At 36.7% G+C, this 20,642-nt stretch overlaps 1 protein-coding gene across 8 annotated transcripts in view; it reads right to left on the bottom strand.

The window, feature by feature from the left end:
• The window catches only part of Kiaa1109 (KIAA1109 ortholog), a 240,137-nt gene that overhangs the window by 29,950 nt on the left and 189,545 nt on the right, over positions 1–20,642 (bottom strand). For 5 of the 8 annotated variants that reach the window (XM_045130867.1, XM_045130874.1, XM_045130870.1 and 2 more), the window contains 7 exons: positions 16,525–16,634; positions 15,359–15,449; positions 14,830–14,892; positions 11,876–12,129; positions 8,443–8,658; positions 6,645–6,825; positions 5,906–6,107 (listed from right to left, as the gene is read on the bottom strand). In XM_045130867.1, the coding sequence (XP_044986802.1) occupies positions 5,906–6,107; positions 6,645–6,825; positions 8,443–8,658; positions 11,876–12,129; positions 14,830–14,892; positions 15,359–15,449; positions 16,525–16,634 (1,117 nt within the window). The remainder of the gene's footprint in view (positions 1–5,905; positions 6,108–6,644; positions 6,826–8,442; positions 8,659–11,875; positions 12,130–14,829; positions 14,893–15,358; positions 15,450–16,524; positions 16,635–20,642) is intronic. The other 3 variants (XM_045130872.1, XM_004667019.2, XM_045130873.1) reach the window with 2 other exon arrangements.

Here is a 20,642-nt window from a genome sequence, read left to right as displayed (position 1 = left end):
TATAAAATGGGATACTGCCATCTGCACTTACTTAATAGATTCAGTTGTGCCTTATTGGCTGAAAAGTGATATACAAACATGAGGTGTGTCACTGCCATGATTGTTTATTGACTCTTAAAGGGCTGACGTATCAAATTCTGTCTCCCAAGTAAAACTTCTTCAAATAATTCTTTTCAAGCTGAACAGTCCTTGTCTTGGAAATTGTACTGTATACTACTTATATATGTGTAGTATGGTAGCTGGTAAAAAGACAACTTCCAATGACCCTTGCTCATATTCAATCCCTAGTTCACTTGCTCCATCCATGACCTGTATGATCAGTAAGACACTGAAAATGTGGTGGTATGTGACTTCTGGGGCTAACCTATAAAAAAATACTGCAGGTTCAGCCAGGTTTTGATCATTCTGTTCAAAGGATGTCAACAGTGTTAGAAAGGCCCATATGGAGTGGAACTGAGACACCAGTAACTCAGTCATGTGATTGGGAGAGGATGTCAGTTGTGTCCAGCCTTGGCAAGCATTCTGATGACTGAAGGCCTAATCAGCATCTTGACTGCAACACCATGAAAGGCCATGAATTAAGATTCATGCATCACCCTCATGCTAAAACCAGACAAAGACAGAACAAAAAAAGAAAATTACAGACCAATCTCTCCCATGAACATAGATGCAAAACTTCTGGACAAAATATTGGCAAGTAGAATACAAGAATATATCAAAAAGATTATTCACCCTGACCAAATAGGCTTTACCCAGAGATGAAGGGATGGCTCAACATATGCAAATCAATAAATGTAATATATCATATAAATGATATGAAGGACAAAAAATCACATGATCATCTCAATAGATTCAGAAAAGGCATTTGACAAAATCCAACATCCTTTCATGATAAACGTATTACAGAAACTGGGAATGGAAGAAACATATCTCAACATAATAAAAGCTGTTCATGAAAAACCTACAGCCAACATAATACTAAATGGAGAAAAACTTGAAGCTTTTCCACTAAACTTGGGAACAAAACAAGGGTGTCCACTGTTCCCACTTTTATTTAATATAGTACTAGAAGTCCTAGCTATAGCAATAGCTATAGCAAGAGACACTCATAAAAGGGATACAAATTGGAAAGAAGAGAGAAAATTATCACTATTTGCAGATGATATGATTCTATACATTAAAGACCCTAAAGTCTCTTCCAGCAAACTGTTAGAGATGGTAAACACTTTTAGCAATGTAGCAAGATACAAAATAAGTACACAGAAATCAGTAGCTTTCCTACATACTAACAACAATGATGCGGAGGATGAAATTAGGAAATCTCTCCCATTCACAAATTGCCTCAAAAAAAAAACAAAAAAAAAACCCACCTTGGAATAAACTTAACCAAGGAAATGAAGGCTCTCTACAGTGATAATTTTAAAACACTCAAGCAAGAAATTACAGAAGACACAAGGAAATGGAAAGACATTCCATGTTCTTGGGCTGGAAGAATCAATATTGTTAAAATGTCAATCTTACCAAAGCAAGCTACACATTTAGCAATCTCCATTAATAGAAAAAACAATCTTAAAATTTATTTGGAAGCACAAAACCCCTCGGATAGCGAAAATGATTTTGAGCAACAAAAATAAGGCTGGTAGTATCACCATACCTGATTTTAAGCTATATGACAGAGCAGACATATAGGTCAATGGAACAGAACAGAGGATCCAGATGTTAATCCAGGCAGCTACAACCATTTGATTTTTGACAAAAATGCCCAAACTATTTATTGGAGAAAAGACAGCCTCTTCAACAAGTAGTACTGGGAAAACTGGATATCTATAGTTAGAAAGATGAAAATAGATCTTTGTCTTTCTCCATGTACAAGAATCAAATCCAAGTGGATCAGGGCCCTTAGTATCAGACGTGAAACTCTGAAATTGCTTGAAAGAAAAGGTAGGGGAAACCCTTCAACATACTGGCATAAGTAAAGACTATCTGAGTATAACCAGAATTGCTCAGAAAATCAAGCCACTAATCAACCACTGGGATCTCATGAAATTACAAGCTGTTGTAAAGCAAAGGACACTGTGAATAGAGCACAGAAACAACCTACAGAATGGGAGAAAATCTTTGCCAGCTACACATCTGACAGGGGATTAATATCCAGAATATACAAGGAACTCAACAAACAGAACAATAAGAAATCAAATCCAATTAAAAAACTGGCCATGGAACCAAATAAGAGAGTTCTCATCAGAAGAAATACAGACAGCATTTAAACATCTAAAAAAAGCTATACATCCTTAGCCACCAGGGAAATGAAAATTAAAACTACCTTGAGATTCCATCTCTCTCCTGTCAGAATGGCTACCATCAAGAAAACAAATGACAATAAATATTGGTGAGGATACAGTAAAAGGGGAACCCTTCTACACTGTTGGTGGGAATGTAATATGGTAAAGCCATTGTGGAACTCAGTGTGGAGGTTCTTAAGACAGCTAAAAATACATTTACCATATGATCCAGCTATAGCACTCCTAGGCATGTATCCTAATGACTCTTCTCAGTACCTTACAGATACTTGTACAACCATCTTTATTGCAGCTCTACTCATAATAGCTAGGAAATGGAACCAGCTTAGATGTCCATACACAGATGAATGGATGATAAAGATATGGTGCATTTACACAATGGAGTTCTATTCAGCAGTAAAGAAAAATGAAATTATGAAATATGCAGGGAAATGGGTGGCTCTGGAAAGGATTATACTAAGTGAGGTAACCTAGGCCCAGCAAGCCATGCATCACTTGCTCTCTCTTATATGTGGATCCTAGCTACAAATGTATAGACTTGTGCATGAACTAGAACCAAAAATCATTAGCAGAGGCCCATATGCTAGAAAAAGGCTATAAGGGAGGAAGGAGAGGGAAGGACTTTAGGGGATTTTATTGTATATATGTAAGTAGAAAAACAGATTACAGGGAGGGGAAAGGCCTAACCTAGGTCAGGGGAAGAGATTATATAAAAGAAGGGTGGGGGAGGGTCAATCAAAATTCACGATATTCTGAGTAAGACATGTGAAAATCTACTTTCTTGAATAATGACACATCCAGAAGCCATAGATTGTTACTAGAAAATTTTCAGTGCCAGGGATGAGATACCTTCCATTGAGTTGTTGGCCAGGGAGGTCCCTGTTGCCTCCAAAACATTATAGGCTACTGCCAAGGCCCTTGGTTTCCCATGAGAAAGAGATGGTAAGACCCTATTGCTGAAGACTTCACATGCCTGAGTGGCAAAGTCACTGAGAAATCAAGCTGGTGCTGAGCAGAAAACCTTCTCTCTGTAGCCCAGCCAATTGAAAGCTGGAAAAAGCTGTACTGCATGCAGCCTTATGCTAGACAGAAGTCATCAGTGGTGAAAACAGTGGACACTGGAAGCCTCATTTGGCCAGATAGTCCAAATGACTGAAAAAAGTGCAATAGTGACATTTCTGCTCTGGGGGAAACCAACTGCTCTCTAAGCGGACTGAAAGCCTGCTCTATGGGAGGAAATACATGCCTGATACTGAAAACCTATGGTAGGAGAGATCATAAACCTTAGGGGTATAAAGCCTGCTCTTGTCTGGATAAATACATATAAATACATATATTACATATATTACTTTCACCAAATTTCCCTGAAAGCACTATACTTAATGTTCATATTCATATATTAATGCTACTCTTACTTCTGGTTAGAGAAGCTTTTCTTTTCAGATGGCGATGACCACTGGGATGACCCAAAAAGCATCATAGTGCTGAGAAGAATGGACAGAGGAGTGCCCAGCACAGAAACATCTCACACCCTCCAGGGATTGGGGTTCATTGCAGAAAAGGTGGCTAAAAGAATGTAAGAGCCAAAGGAAGGGTGCCACTCCTTACATAGAACTGACTGGACAGAAATTGGCCTCAATATCTAAGACCTCGCACTGCCTAGCAATATCTATACAAGACCCTTATAATAGGAGAAAAAGCTAATGACATCAAATTAAAAGACTAATGGATAGAGGGAGGGGATATGACGGAGAGCAAAGTTATGAAGGGAAAAGTGGGGGAGGAGAGGGAAATAACCATGGCTTGTTTTCTATAACTATAGAAACTGTCAATAAAATCTAAATATCTATATCTATATCTACATCTCTATCTATATATTAAAAAAAAAAGATTCAGCTAGCCAAACTGCTGAGTTTCTGGTCAACAAAAACTGTGATAAAGGCTATTTTTTAAAAATTAAGATTTAGCAATGACAGACTTCTGTCAGAGTACTTGATGACCCACCAAAGGCCAATGATAAGACCCTATTGCTGAAGACTCCATACACAGCTGACGCGTAAAATGGAATGACATGGCTGGAAGCCAGGAGAGAGTCAGTCCCCAGACAGTCAGCATGTCTAGTGCCAGAAGGCGCTACATAGGCGACTGGGGGAATGACCAAGATCTGTCCAAGCAACACATTGTTTAACCTAATTAGCAACAAATAACCGGATGTGATGCCCACACAAGTGCAATAGTGGTACACAGCCATGGTGAGGAATCAATTGCTCTTGATTTGGCTAACTGATCCACTCAGTGGTACTAGACCCTTAGCTGGAGCTGGGAAACAAGTCAGAACCATACCCAAACACAAGCCCACTCTACAATATCAAGCTACCATCAATCACAGGGTATAAGAGGGCCTACACCTATCAAACTGTCTATCAAAAAAGTAAGTGTTATCTCAATTTTCCGGGTGCTAACTTACTCTCCGTTGGAGAATCTGCTTCTCTTTTCCAGATGGATGCAGATCCTAAGAAGAGAGCTGCCCCAACATACCTCAAAAGGGGCCTGACTGAAACTAAGGACAACTGGCGAAATAAGCAAGGGTGATGTTTTCCTGTGAACCGGATACCAGCACAAAGGGGAAGGAGATCAACGCAGAGAAAAATCAACTCCTACCAAATCAGAGAGCCAAAGCCTCAGAGGCCCCCAACACCTCAGCACTGAAGCAGACCAAAAATGAACCCAACATGGCTCAGGGAAATCTTGCGGAAGAGGGGGCGGAAAGAATGTCAGAGTCACATGTTGGGTCATGATTTGCAGAGACATTTATCACACTAATAACTGGGGGCTAACTCCACAATGCACGACCCATTTTCATTAACAAGGAGGGTCTAATGGGAGGGGGTAGATCACAGATGAGCCTAAATAATGGTACCAAACTGCCTGTATTCACTGAAATGAAAACTAATAAATTAAATTTAAAAAAAAATTAAGTTTTAGGTAATATGCTATATCATAACAGATACTTAATAATTACTGCTAAGCCCACTATATTCATTCATTTTAAAAATGTTTATTTATTTGTAAGCACAGAGAAAGACAGAGTAAGAGAGTGGCGGGAATGGGTGTGTAAGGGTCTCTTGCTACTGCAAACAAAGTCCAGGTGTATGTACCACTTTGTAAGTCTGGCTTTATATGGATACTGGGGAATCACCTGTGCCATCACGTTTTGTAAGCAAGCACCTTTAATTGTGGAGCCATCTCTCCAGTCCCCACAATCAATGTGTTCTAGTGTCCTTGTATATGTATCAATTTGATAATTCTATCTGATCATAGCTCCAAAATTTGAACCCCATAAAGCTGCCCCTTCCTAAGTATACCTATCCTAAAAATCTGGTTAAGTAAACTAATTACTATGTTAATAACTGGTATTCTAAAATAATATCAATTTAATATATTGTCTAGAATAACTGTCCCACACTTCCATTTATGAATTTTGTATAGTCACTAAATATGTCCTTTTTTCTTAAACATTTGAATTCCAAAGTCTCAATACAGCAAGCGGACAACTAAAAAGTAAGAAAAGCACACAAACAGTGGAGTAAATTCTCCTTCAGTACCTGAGGGAATAGGCGGGGCTTGGGGAGGAAGTAAGGTGTTAGTCTTGCTCTGAACAGTGCAAGGTAAAGGAGGAGAAGGAGGAGGTGCTGCACTATCTTTCATACCGTACAGCTTGGACTCTTTGGAGAGAGTTCTAGGCAATGAAGACCCTCTGGAAGCATTAGGTGATTCTGTCTTTAGAGTCTTGGAATTGTAATGCAACTGTAATGAAAAAAATATGCTTTTAAAATTAAGATCTTATAGATGAGCAAACACCATGAAATACAGACAAGTTAGCTTAGAAGAATATTTGTTCTCTTTCTGGCTCAGGTATCTGAAGACTCGGTCCTAACTTTCACAAGTTGGTTGTAAGATCCTGTCAAGTATCTGCTTTAAAAAAAAATCATTTTAAAGGATCAATCCAGATAATCTTTAATGTTCTTTTGAGGTTACTAGTCTAAGATTCTATAGTTTTAGAACCTAAAAAAAAATCCTTAAGGAAGATGCACTCATTAGACAAGGCTTAGCATGCCTACTACAAGTATCAATATAACTTCTTTCTGCCAAACTAATAAAGAAAAAAATCTGTGTCAGGGGAATTGCAATCTGCAATTTACATATTATGTTTAGACTATGACTATATTACACAACCCAAGAAGTCTCACTTTTTATATAATATGCAAAAGAAGAATACATATGGCAAAAAATAAATACCCCTAGCAATAATCTAGTCTCTATTGTAGACAACTAGGTTTTTACCTTTACATCCACCCCAGGAATGTAAAATACTGTTGTCTCTAAGTCACTAGACTTTGTCTGTAAAGATGATGGCACTTTCTTGCCAGTCATTAAATGGGTGGTAGAAGCATAATTCGTTTGAAATTTTTTCTTTTTTGAAGGAGAATCTTGATCTAAGCTCCTGGAACTTCGATCATAACTCCTATGAAAAAGAGACAAATGCTTTATTTTTTTTTTTTTAAAAAAAAACCATGTATCAGCCCTTTTGTTTTAAAGCCAACTGTACACTGTCAATAGAAAGTAATTATTTAAAAAGTTGAAAAAGTAATGATCAGTGTCTTGATTGTTGATTAATGCCTTGAATGAATGACATTAGTGTATGCTTTATAATGACACTGGGCAGCTATCTTTATTTATTTTTTGTTTGTCTGAGAATGGGTCATACTACCAAGTTCAGGCACCCTCCTGCTTTCTGAATTCTGGGATTATGTACACAGTCACATCCAGTTGCCCTTATACTTTTCTAAGGTTAAATAAACTGTTTCACTTGAGCATATTAGGACAAACCTAATGAAAATGTCCTTTAAGTAGGTAGAAAATGAGATAAATACCAGCAGTTTAATATGGATTTTTTTAAAATATGGATTTTTATGGTTCATTTAAAATGAGCTACCAAGCCCAGTGTGGTGGTGCACACCTTTAATCCCAGCACTTGGGAGGCAGAGGTAGTAGGAGGCTACATAGTAAATTCCAAATCAGCCTGGCCTAGAGCAAGAATTTACCTTGAAAAACAAAAACAAAACAAAAGACCTATCAGTCATTCTTTTAAGCATCACTCTTTGTAAGACATTTTAACCACCTAAGATTTTTGTTTGTTTGTTTGTTTCACGGAATAAAATCTTCATTAGACAAGCAGGTCATTAAAAATTTAGTATGAAAAATTTCAAACATATAAAAAGCAAAGAATGGTATAGAGAATAACTAAGTCCTGCTCCAACTGCTGACAAACTGCCATTCTTCTTCCAGTCACATTTTTATCCACTTGCTCACTAGTAACTTTTAGTTGTAAAATTCATTTTTAGATGTTGAAACAAATATTCAAAGAAACAATGTTAAATCTGTTAGTATCACTGTTTAGTTAATGGTAGAACAAATGGTAAGAATATGGTTATACCCTGAATATTCTGTGCAAATGTTTCCAACCTTTCTTCTTTCTATAGGAACACATCAAAAGTCTTCATAACCAAGAATACCACACTGTTATTTACAACAGAAATGTAGGGGCTGAAGAGGTGGCTTAGTGGTTAAACGCTTGCCTGTGAAGCCTAAGGACCCCAGTTCAAGGCTCAATTCCCCAGGACCCACATTAGCCAGATGCACAAGGGGGCGCATGCATCTGAAGTTCGTTTGCAGTGGCTGGAAGCCCTGGTGTGCCCACTCTCCTCTCTCTCTCTCTGTCTGTCGCTCTCATATAAATAAACAAAAAAAATTAAAAAAAATAAAACAGAAATGTACACAATACAAAGGTAGAGACTGAGAAATTCATGCTTTTTAAATGGGGAATTCCGAAGACATAACATTTTGTGTGTGTAGGAGGCAGACTGAGGAGCTCAAGTTTGATAGTCAAGGATTGTACCAGTGAGCTGCATTCCCAGCCTCAAATAAAACTATTTTTACTAACAAACTAACCAAGATTAAATCAGATATCCATTTTTCATTTGTTTAAAAAATTGTATGCTATGCAAATAATTACGATAATTATCAACAATTACTTTTAAAATTTGCATTTATCTCAAATGAATTACATTTGACTTTTTACCTTCTCAAACTTATATCATCATGCTCTTGTAGAAGGGTGGTTGGGTGGAGTACACATTTTCCACTGTCAATTTCAACCCTTATATCCAGTTCAAAATCAATGTTTCTCTCAGTAGCTGTGCCACTCAGACTGCGGTTGGCAGGTGTTGTAGGCCAGCGCTCTGTAAACAGCTGATGAACAGCAGCAAAGCCTGTTGCTTTCTTGCGAGAGGTATGCCTAGAGAGAACAAGGGGTTACCACACTGCAGTAAAGAGACAAAACTGTAAAGAAATTTTATTATTCTATACATTCATACAACTTACTCAACTAGTAAATGGTTGATTTTTTTCCCCCTAAATTTAATGGAGTTACAATTTATACAACAACTATGAACAACTACTATATGCCCAGCAGTGTGCTAAGTGATGAGGACAAAGACATAATCACTGCTATTAGTGGGCTTAAGTATTAGTGCATGGCTACATTCTGTATGCCAGAAATTTCATTTTTCCAAATTGTAAAATATTAATGCTAATTTCCTGATCTTATTCAAAGACAGAATATAAAAATAAAGAAAAATGATGTCAAAGCTTTTAGGAAGTAGAACTGACCCTATTAGATTAACACTTGGGAGGCTGTGACAGGAGAACTAAAAGTTTCATCTGGAATATAGCAAGGCCTTGTCTCCAAAACAAAACAAAACAAAACAAAACAAAACAAAACAAAAAGACCCCTCAAATGGATTAAAGACTTAAATCTAAGACTGCAACTATAAGGCAAATCTTCATGACATTAAACTTGGCAATGATTTCACAGATATGATAGTAACTAACAGCATAGGAAAATAAATGCAAAAATTGACAATATTATACAAAATATTATATCAAAGCAAAACAGTGTCTGCATAGTGAAGAAAATAATCAAGAGTAAAAAAGAAACCCATGGAATGAGAGAAAATATCTGTAAACTATAAATCTGATGACAAGTTAATTTTTAAACTACATAAGGGACTCCTATAGCCCAAAAGCGAAAAAGTAAGTAACACAATTACAAAATGGGCTAAAGACTTAAATATGCATTTCTAATATCAACTATGTACTATTGGAAACAGACAAGTGTTGGCCAGGATGTGGATAAACTGATCCACTTTCCATATGTGGTAGGACTGCAAAATGGTGCAGCCACTTGAGAAAACAGTGTAGAGGTTCCTTATAAACAGAATTACTGAATGATCAGCAGTCCTCTTCTGGGTATTTATCCAGAATAAGGGAAGCAATATCTTGAAAAGACATTTCCACTTCACTGTGGCCTTCTCCACAGGAAGCAAGATGTAGAAAAAATATCTAGTTAATAGTGTACATACACAATGATGATTACTCATCCTTAGAAAGAAATGCTACAATATGCAATGATAATGAATGAACTTGAGGACATTATACCAAGTGAACAATTCAGTCACAGGAGGATAAATACTTTGATAAGGAAGCTCAAATTGTCAACATAATAGAAGAAATGAATGGGATGATAGTTACCCCAGGGAGCAACCAACCAACAGGCATTAAATCCATTACTCAAGCCCAAAGATCTGTTGTGAGTAACTTCCTAAGAGAATAGTGGAGTGCTGTACATGCACTCATGTACATCTCATGCCGAGTGTTTGTGCCAAAATAAAATTTAATACATGGGCTAGACTGATGCTTAGTGGTTAAGGTGCTTGGCTGAAAAGCCAGATGACCCTGGTTCAATCCCCCAGTATCCACATAAAACCAGATGCACAAGGTGGCACATGCATTTGCAGCTTGTTTGCAATAGCTAGAGGCCTCTGTAAATTATATCCACATCAATAATAAAGTATTTTTGAAAAGGAGAATATAACACACACACACACACACACACACACACACACACACACACACACACCAGGGAAAATGCCTAATTTACTATTAAAAGAACATAACATAAGGCAAAGAATTTACCTAAAGATAAAATGGTATTTCCTATAGCAAAAAAAAAAAAAAAAAAGTATTTTGAAAAATATAAAAATATCTAGAAAACTATTTAGAAAAGACCCAAACTGGGACATAACACTATAAAATTAAATAAAATTAAAATATGCAGATACATTTATTCTAATAGATATTAAAATAAAACAAGTCATATTTGCAGAATTGAAAAAGGGTTACCAATGTCAGATGCTAAATACTAATGCTGAAAAAGTTTTTCTTGAAGAAATAATAGAGTAGACTTCTGTACTCAATACAACAATCAAACATATGAGCCATAATTTTATTTTTTCTTTAAAAAATAAGAAAATAATACTATAACTCTTGTTAGAAAGTTATTTGAGGCTGTATCCCAAAACATGAAGCAAATCCAAAATGTGCCGATACAAGAGACTGAGAAGCTAGTGACATCAGTCTTGAGAAGAGAGTCTTCTAAACTCAGACAGAGGAGACAGGAAATGGAGTTATCATTCTTGTACCTAGCCCATTTTCCATTAGAAACTGTCAGTATTAATCTTACCACCTAAGTTGAGCTGTGGTTTAGAAGTTTTAAAGATCCTTCCAGCTTCTCTTTATTTTTTTAAATTTTTATTTATTTATTTATTTGAGAGCAACAGACACAGAGAGAAAGACAGATAGAGAGAAAGAAAGAGAATGGGCGCGCCAGGGCTTCCAGCCTCTGCAAACGAACTCCAGACGCATGCGCCCCCTTGTGCATCTGGCTAACGTGGGACCTGGGGAACTAAGCCTTAAACCAGGGTCCTTAGGCTTCACAGGCAAGCGTTTAACCGCTAAGCCATCTCTCCAGCCCTCCAGCTTCTCTTAAGAGCACATTCAGAGCAAGATTTCATATATGTGTCCTTCACTTCATCGATAACATCTCACCTTATTTCTTCTAATTTGCTGTAATCTTCATTTACTGCTAAATACTTCTTCTTCACTATCTTTCTTAATTATATAGTGCTTCTCTGTGCCTCTTTGCAATTTGTTACTTTCTAAGCCCAGGAAACAAAGTGTCCATTCTTTATTTTAACTCATAATCACACCTCTGTTTCCAGTTTATTGACAGAAATTATTGTGAAGATTTAAAGCAATTTAAATAAACTCATTTATATAAAAGAGAAAATAACACCATATGCATGTACATTATATTAGAAATTATGTGTATTTTTTTTAGTCTTACTCAAAAATCAAATGTTTTTTTTGTATCTTCCCTCCCTCACTTTCTCCCTGACTTTCTCTTGAGTCACACATAGCCTAGGATGTCTTGGAAATTACTAGGTAGTCCAGGATGACTTTGACCACCTGATCCTACTTCTTTTACTTCTCAATTGCTGGAGTTACAGGTGTGCACCGCTATACCCAGCTTGGCAAATGTTATGTCAGATACCATGTTTTAGGCTTAGTTCTGGATTCTGAAATACTACCTAAGGATCATAAAGGCTACTTACGAGGGTTTCCTATAAATATAGAACCTTTCCCTCTCACGATCTTCATCTTTTTCATCCTTCTCAGAGTCTTCACTACTAGAAGACAGACTATCATCCCGCCGGCCGTCTTCAGATTGTAAAGGAATATTTGGCAAAAAACCTCCTGGAGTTTTGGGAGAACTGAACACGGAACAGGATCCTTCACTATTTGATGAGTAGTGAGATGGACCTTCAATAGTTACTGACAAAAGATCCAGTTCTGTCTCCTCTGGAAACTGATTATCAAAAGAGAAAACATGGATCAAATTCATTTTCAAGTCCCTTTTCAATGAGAAAGAGAAAAAAATAATAAACATGTAAGTCTAACATTTTAAAATTTCCTCAGAGTTGTATTTTCTCACTCTGAGCTGACACTTTAAAAATCAGAATGAAATTTTAGTTTATAGAAACATACAGCATCATATTCATTAATACACACTGAGCAGAAGTTAAATGTGTGGGAAGAAAAGCAACATGATCAACTATCAGAATAGAAGAGCAGTTAGTGATAAGCATGCTGGCCTGTCAGTACAGAGTAGTTATTGCATCAGGCTGGTAGGAACTTTTTGTGGATGTAGTTTTAAAAATAAGCCCTCATTGGTTGAGGGAAGGTATATAGTTGAGTAATAAAACATGCATCAACCAAAGTAACTTAATATTACTGCATACTTAGGTAAATAATTTACATAAATACCATGTCACTAACTCATGATTTGACCTGGAGCCACTGTTTTTATGTGCCTAAGAAACCACCCAAACTTCTCATGACCTACTTTAAATTCCAAGTTGTAGGTGTTGCTTAAATAGCATGTAAAAATGACCTACTCTAGTAAATGCAATGAGTAAGGCAATGTTATTATTATTAAAAATATGGATGCTACTGTGAAGTTCAAAGCAAAATCCTATAATCAAAACTTCACACATCTGTATAAATCAGGAGTTCTTCAGTATAAAAATAAACAAGCTACTAAGTGAATTAAGTAATTGAGCTATTAGGACATCTTCTAACATTAAAAAAAAATTCCATACAAAATATCTCCTTGTTTGATATTTATATGAAAACCTTTAAAATAAATCTATTTTCTAATTTATAATCAGCAATTCTAACATCTAACCTCACATCTCATTTATGATTTTTAATATGCCATTTTTTAGAAGGAACATTGGTATTTAAAAACAGGATGTGGGGCTGGAGAGATGGCTTAGCGGTTAAGCGCTTGCCTGTGAAGCCTAAGGACTCCGGTTCGAGGCTCGGTTCCTCAGGTCCCACGTTAGCCAGATGCACAAGGGGGCGCACGTGTCTGGAGTTCGTTTGCAGAGGCTGGAAGCCCTGGCGTGCCCATTCTCTCTCCCTCCCCTATCTGTCTTTCTCTCTGTGTCTGTCACTCTCAAATAAATAAATTAATTAATTAATAAAAAAAAAAACAGGATGTGAAGCACATTAAATATTAATGCCTGTGAGGACCACCAAACTAGAGCCCCAGACCCAATCAGTGGTAGAGCACTTGGTTAATATGTGGGAGGCCCTGGGTTCCATCCTCAGGATCATAGAAACCAACCAACCAAGCAAAAAGCAAAAACATAAAATTTAATTCATATGAATTATTGGTTTCTAAGATTTTTTTTTTTTTCTCAAGATAGGGTCTCCCTCTAGCTCAGACTGACCTGGAATTCAGTATAGTCTCAGGGCAGCCTTGAACTCATGGTGATCTGCTACCTCTGCCTCCCAAGTGCTGGGATTAAAGGCGTGCGCCACCATGCCTGGCTGCTTCTAAGATTTTTGCTTTTTGAAAAAAAAGGAAGTATTTGTCAACTTTGCTACATCATAATCTAAATTCAATAAAACTATGAGACAGATGTTGAGACTTAATTCTTAAGGTGCAAAGACAAGGAAACAAATTATATTTGGATTAAGTACCAACTTTTAAACTGTAATTGGCAAGAAAAATTCTAGGCAAGAATTAAAATGTCTGATATCTTTAAAGTTTATTTTAGATTTATGAATATTTGGGGGAATTTCATTTTAACAATGTTAATCATATTTGTAAGTTTATGTAGCATATTTTCTCACTGTTCTGAACACAAAACAATTTTTGAAATCAATCTTTCTCCCCCTTGTCACTGAGCTAGGGATCAAACCCAGGGCCTTGTGTTTGGCAAGCAACTTCTCCTCTACTGAACTATATTCCCAACTCTCTTTATTGTGAGACAGGGTCTTACTCTATTGCCCAGGTTGAGGACAGGGTGTGGTGTTACATGCCTATAATCACAAGAGGATCAGGAATTCAAGGCTATTCTAGATTACACAGTAAGCTCAAGGCCAGTCTGGGTCACAGGAGACTATCTTGAAAAAACTTAAAAAAAAAATAACAAAACAAAACAAGTTGTCTGGGATGACCTTAAAGTCACTCTGTGACTTGTCTTCCATAGTAGATGTGATTATAGGCATGTGGACCCTGGCCCAGCAGATCCTTTAATAAATGTTCTTCTTATCAAGTGATACAAAAGAAATACCAGTTGATTAATTTATTGCTCTGAGTTAAGACCTGACTCTAGTTTGAAGTACTTTAACAAGATTCTGGATTTTTAAGATTCATTTTGGGGTTGAATATAAGAAAAGAGAGACTAATTTCAGGATCTATACATCATAAGTGACAGTTTTTGATTTATGATTTTGTTGAGTTGATAAGCTGATTTAAGCCTCTTAATTTTGAAGATCAAAATAATATTAAACTACATTTAAGTATAAAACAAAAATACGTGCATGCAAGATATTATGAACTATACATGAAAAAGAATCCAAACAATCATAAATCTTTAGGTACAATATCCCTGAGGTCTCAAGTTTGAAGAGAAAGGAAGATATTTTGAAAGTAGATTTTCAGGGCAATTAAATTGGCTTTAAAGTAAAATTGTATGTTGTTCTTCATAAGTACCTGGAAGTACCCTTTCCCAGGAGACCTGGACTGTGGCGAACTTCCCCATAGTGTATTTTTCAACTTAATTAAAGCAATAAGAAAATAAAATAAAAACTCATGAAAAATAAAAAGACAACATAAATATACAAATAAAGAAACATTTTAACATAAATTTAACCTGCTATGAATTTAGAATAAAACTTTGAAGTTGTACTTTCTTCTACATTTTTATACATTTTGTACTAAAATACACAAAAGTCAGCACATATTTCACATCTAAAATCATATAAAAGACATAGTTAATGTGGATCCTCACAAGTACCTATGGGTTCTTTACTGTGCATGTGAAGCACAACTACCTGCAACACAGCTCAAGAGGCATGGGGCAACAACGGGTGGCCAGTCAAATACAGGTACTTCAGCTACTAAAATCTTCACTTTAGTCACAGGCAAGAACTGGTTGTTTGAGACTTTGTAATACTGTAAGTTTGTAATTAGTAGGAGCTATTTAGCAACAAGAATTTCTGACAAACACTCTTTCTCTTACTGTATCCTGGATGTTAAAAGTTACTCTGGGTCCGGGAGATGCTGCATCCACTCGGATTTCTGGGAGCTCATCAGTCTCTCCTAGTCGAGAACTAGAAGTGAAATGTAAAGTTATGATATATAAATAATATAAAGTACTAATATTCTTGTTTTAAAAATCCCTGGGCTTTATAGAAGTCTTATTGATAATATTAGCCTTTTATTTCTACATACTGACTTTAATTAAAAGATATTTTTTGCATTTAATTTCTTAACCTTTAACATTTCATGACAAAGACTTACCATTTTTTTTTTTTTTTGACTTTTTGAGGTAGGATCTCACTCTAGCCCAGACTGGCCTGGAATTAACTATGTAGTATCAGGGTGGCCTCGAACTCATGGCAATCCTCCTACCTCTGCCTCCCAAGTGCTGGGATTAGAGGTGTGTGCCACCACGCCCAGCAAGACTTACCATTTTGATTAACTCAAATTTTTCTAAAATTAAATCATATAAAAAAGTTTTATTATGACAGGGTCTCATGTTTCTTACATTGCCTCAAACTCACCATGTAGCCATAGATGACCTTGAACTTCTGATCTTTCTGCCTTCAGAAAGATCAGAAGTGATCTTTCTCTGAGTGTTGGGATTACAGGTGTGTGTCAGCCACTATGCCTGGATCACGTAGTGCTGGAGACTGAACCCAGGGCTTCATGTATGCTAGGCAAACAGTCTACCAACTGGGCTAAATTCCCAGTTATACTTATTTTTATATTTACTTATTATATTATTATATATATTACAGATATTATATATATATATATATTATATTATACTTATTTTTATATTTCTGATTTAATACTGAAACAGGATTTTAATGTGAATAAGCATACTTTTACTACACTGACTATTTAGACAGTATCTGCCAGTGTGCATGTTTTCTTTTTGATGGGTAGTCTACAAGTTTACACATAAAGCTCATCTAAATTACACTATGCTTTGTTACTAAAAGGTAGTCACTGCATTGAGAAGTAAAGATAAACAAAGTCTAGCAGAAACCAATGTAATTGCTATTTTAATTGTAACCATCCCCCATTTTTAATACCAAATTAGAACATAGTTAAAAATTGTGAATCTTAATAGCGATTAGCAACTTTATTATTTGTTTCATTGGTTTAAATATGAATTACCTTGCTCTTTCCATTCTTTTCAGAGGTGGTCTTCCAGAAGCAGAAATGCTCTTTGATCGATTGTAACTTGGCTTATAACCCAAACCCCACTTATCCTTCAGGGAAGCGGCCTAATGAAATGGTAGAGAAAAAAAAATTGACTGTGGGCAGCTGAATATTGATGTGACATTTCACTGCAGTTACAACAAAACCTTAATTAAGTTAGCTTGCTTACCCCCAGGAGACTTCATCTGCTGTTATGCAGTATAGATGAGTTCTAAATAGTGCCATGCTCAGGTGTCTTTAGGTCCTAACATATTTGAGGAGGCTGTGCAATGTAAGAGCCACTGGATGACCAGAGAGGAGAGAAAAAAAGACTGGGGGCAAGAGTCAGGAGTTTAGAAACAAGGTGAGAAGAAATGAAATCATTATAAAGGACTGGAGGAAGAAAATGAGCTAAGGTGCTAGTCTGGGAAAAAGCTCAGAAAATAAGAGAAGATTTGGACACTCAGATGTGCTAAGGGCCTAGCTATTAAAAAGATATTAATATAATTGAGACTTGGATTCAAATAAGGGCATAAGAATTAAAGAGGAAGTGCTGAATGAGACAAGAATGCACATATAATTTCAAGAATTTCTTTAATTCCCTCTACTTTTTAATTTCTAAGAATCTACTAACAAGGATAACTTTCAAATAGCACACAAGCAGTCTTTTACTTACAGACTGTTATCAAAAATTTAAATACAGAACTATGCATTATAGCTCAACAGTCTCTTACTTTCAGAGAATACCAATAAATAAATTAGATTTTATCTTTAACTTAAATAAGGTTTTCTGGGAATTTAGAGTGAAGGTCAAAAGCTAGTGCCTCCTGATTCCCCACAATCTCTCTCTTTCTTTTAAGTGCAGCAGATCAGAGCTTTTGTTTTTAAATTTAAATTTAATTTTATTTATTTGAGAGAGGGAGGGAAGGAAAGTAAGAGAGAAAGAGAGAGAGAGAGAGAGAAAGAATGGGTGTGCAGGGCCTTTAGCCACTGTAAACAAACTCCAGACTCATGTGCAACTTTGTGCATCTGGCTTTACGTGGATACCAAAGAATCGAACCTGGGTCCTTTTGCTTTGTAGGCAAGCACCTTTACCACTAACCCATCTCTCCAGCCTAATCAGCTAATATATATATATTATTTTTTATGTATGAGGGTACCAACAAAACTTCATTCTGACAAAAAAGGAAGGATTCTTCTATTTTATTATTATTATTATTTAAATATATGTATATTTTAATTTAATTTTATTTTTTGATTTGACAGAGAAAGAGGGAGAGAGGGACAGAGAGAGAGAGAATGGACACACCAGGGCTTCCGACCTCTGCAAACAAATTCCAAACGTTTGTGCCCCTTGTGCATTTGGTTAACGTGGGTCCTGGGGAATCGAACCTGGGTCCTTTGGCTTTGCAGCCAAACGCCTTAACCACTAAGCCATCCCTCCAGCCCTTATTATTATTATTCTTAATAATATAGTTTGTATAGATACATGATGTGTTGGCACCCTCTTTTCCCTTGTCCCTACCCCCATTTTCGTTGGGGAGTCTCTTCAGTGGGGTTGCAGGTATTCCCCATGGCATTGTGGGTTATGTATTATGGGAGCAGCAGTCAGTTATTTTTTGATGGAGGAAATGCCTTTGGGCATGATGTCTAAACCTGCGGCTCTTACAATCTTTCTACCCCCTCTTTCACAAAATTTCCAGAGCCTTGGTGGCTGAGTTTTAAGTCTACTTCAGTGAGGAGCTCTTAAGAGCCTCTGGATCTCTGCTTTGGTAAGTGTTGAGTATCCTCAGGGTCTGTCTCCTTTATGTTGGTGCTGATTATCAGGTTCAACATGGAAGTAGCACTCTTGCTCGCCTTCCCAATTCCTCTGTGGTTTTAGCTGTGGCTTGGCTGAAGTGTGAGGGGCAGTTTATCTCCTTGGGATTCTTCAATTTTCAAAAAAGTTAAAAACCTATGTATTCTTTTGAAGAGTCATTTTTTCAAAAATTTTATTTATTTAGAGACAGAGAAAAAAAAAGAGGAAGGTAGCTATATATAGATAGAAAGAACCAGCATACCAGGGCCTCTAGCCACTGCAAAGAAACTCCAGATTTATGCACCACTTTGTGCATCTGGCTTCATGTGGCTACTGGGGAGCCATACCTGGGTCTTTGTCTTGCCAGCAAATGCCTTACCCGTTAAACCATCTATTTCTCCAACGTGAAAAGTCACTTTTTGTTTCTTTCTTGTTTCCAGTTCTATATAAGAACCCTGGAAGTCACCACTCCATACTAAAGCTGAGCAGACAAAAATCAACAATTCTTCCTATATTGTAAGATTGGGGAGGACCCAGAGCAAACTGCTGCCTCCAAGATATGTTAGATAAGCATTATGGGGAGTTTCAACAAGTAGAGAATGCCACAACACCAGTGCTGAGATAGGAATATCTGAGAAACTAGCTACCTGAGTCCAACATGCTCCGTGTGGCACTGCAAAAGCATAACTGACAAAGAAAAGGAAAATACTGAGATCCAGAAAGCTCTATCATACTATCCCACTGAAATAGTAAAAAACAAAACAAAACACTTCAGAGGTTCATAGCCTAGACAGAGACTTACTAAAGACTGAGTCCTAAGAAAAGGATGATAAAACATGTTACCTCTCCAGGTACCTTAACACTGCATCATCGAAGGCAAGTAGCTAGATTAATTTCAAAAAGAGAAAGTTACGAGTGATAAAGAAAATCATATAGTGATTAAAGGGCCAATTCTCTAAGAAGACTCTATGTGCCTAACGTAGTACCAAACTATGTGAAGCAAAAATAGATGAATTCCCTGTCATGGTTAGATATTTTAGTGACCCTTTATCAGACATGGAAGCTCTAACAGACGTAAGAAAATCAGCATGGACATGCCTGAACTCAGTCACACTATAAATCAATATCTATAGACAACTTCAAACAATAGCAAAATGTTCTTCTTCTCAAGTAAACATAAGACACTCACCAAGATCTACTACATTTTAGGCTAGAAGACACAACAAATTTAAAGAACTGAAGCCATATGATGATTGCTGTCAGACCAGTAATCAGTAAGGTATATCTGGAACATGTACATGCATGCATGTCTGCAGGCATATGTATGTGTGTGTGTTTGTATCCATGTCTGTTTGTGTGTACACAAGTATCTCAGAAAGATACCAGGAGAATATAAAACTGCATTAACACACTGCTAAACAGCAAGGGTACAAACAAGTAATCTCAAGAGAAATTTTAAATTATTTTAAACTAGATAAAAATCAAACTACAGGACTGGAGAGATAGCTCAGCATATAAGTGTGCCTTCTGTACAAGCATGGGGGCTTGAGGGGGCCTGAGACTGCCCGAGCTCATCTCCAGATCCCATACAAAACAGCTGTGTATGGCCACACATGACTATAATACCAGCTGCACAGGGGAGCAGAGACCAAAGCTTGTAGGACCACTACATGCTCCAGAATATGTATAAAGAGACTCCGGCTCAAAACATGGAGTGGGATATCCAATGTTCCATTACAGTCACTCCCAGGCAAGCAACCTCTGCTGTAGGTGACCGTATGGGGTTCCACAAGGGAACATATTCATGCATATAATACACACACACACGCACACACACACACACACACACACACACACACACACACACACAATAAAAATAGACCTATAATAGTAAAATTTATAAGCTACAGTAACAACAGGGCTGATTATCTCAGGTATTTTATCACAATAAAGGAAAGTTGACATTTCCCCTCTCACCATTCCTTTTCAATATTGTTCTGGAAATATTAACTAATAGACTGAAAGGTATACAGATTGGGAAGAAAAAAAATCATTGTTACTCACAGATATAACAGTTGTCTATATATAAAGCCCCCCAAAATTGACAAAAATATCCTAGAAGTAAATAACTATTACAGAAAATTATAGGATATAAAGTTAATATATAAAAGTCAATTTGTCCAGGCACGATGGCACACACCTTTATTCCTAGCACTCAGGAAGCCAAGGTAGGAGGATTGCTATGAGTTCAAGGCAAGCCTGAGACTACATAGTGAATTCAGATCAGCCTGGGCTA

Source organism: Jaculus jaculus, chromosome 12 (assembly GCF_020740685.1).
Source record: "Jaculus jaculus isolate mJacJac1 chromosome 12, mJacJac1.mat.Y.cur, whole genome shotgun sequence".
Taxonomy (NCBI): Eukaryota; Metazoa; Chordata; class Mammalia; order Rodentia; family Dipodidae; genus Jaculus; species Jaculus jaculus.
The sequence above is the reverse complement of the archived record's forward strand: the minus strand, read 5'-3'. Positions and strand labels throughout refer to the sequence as shown.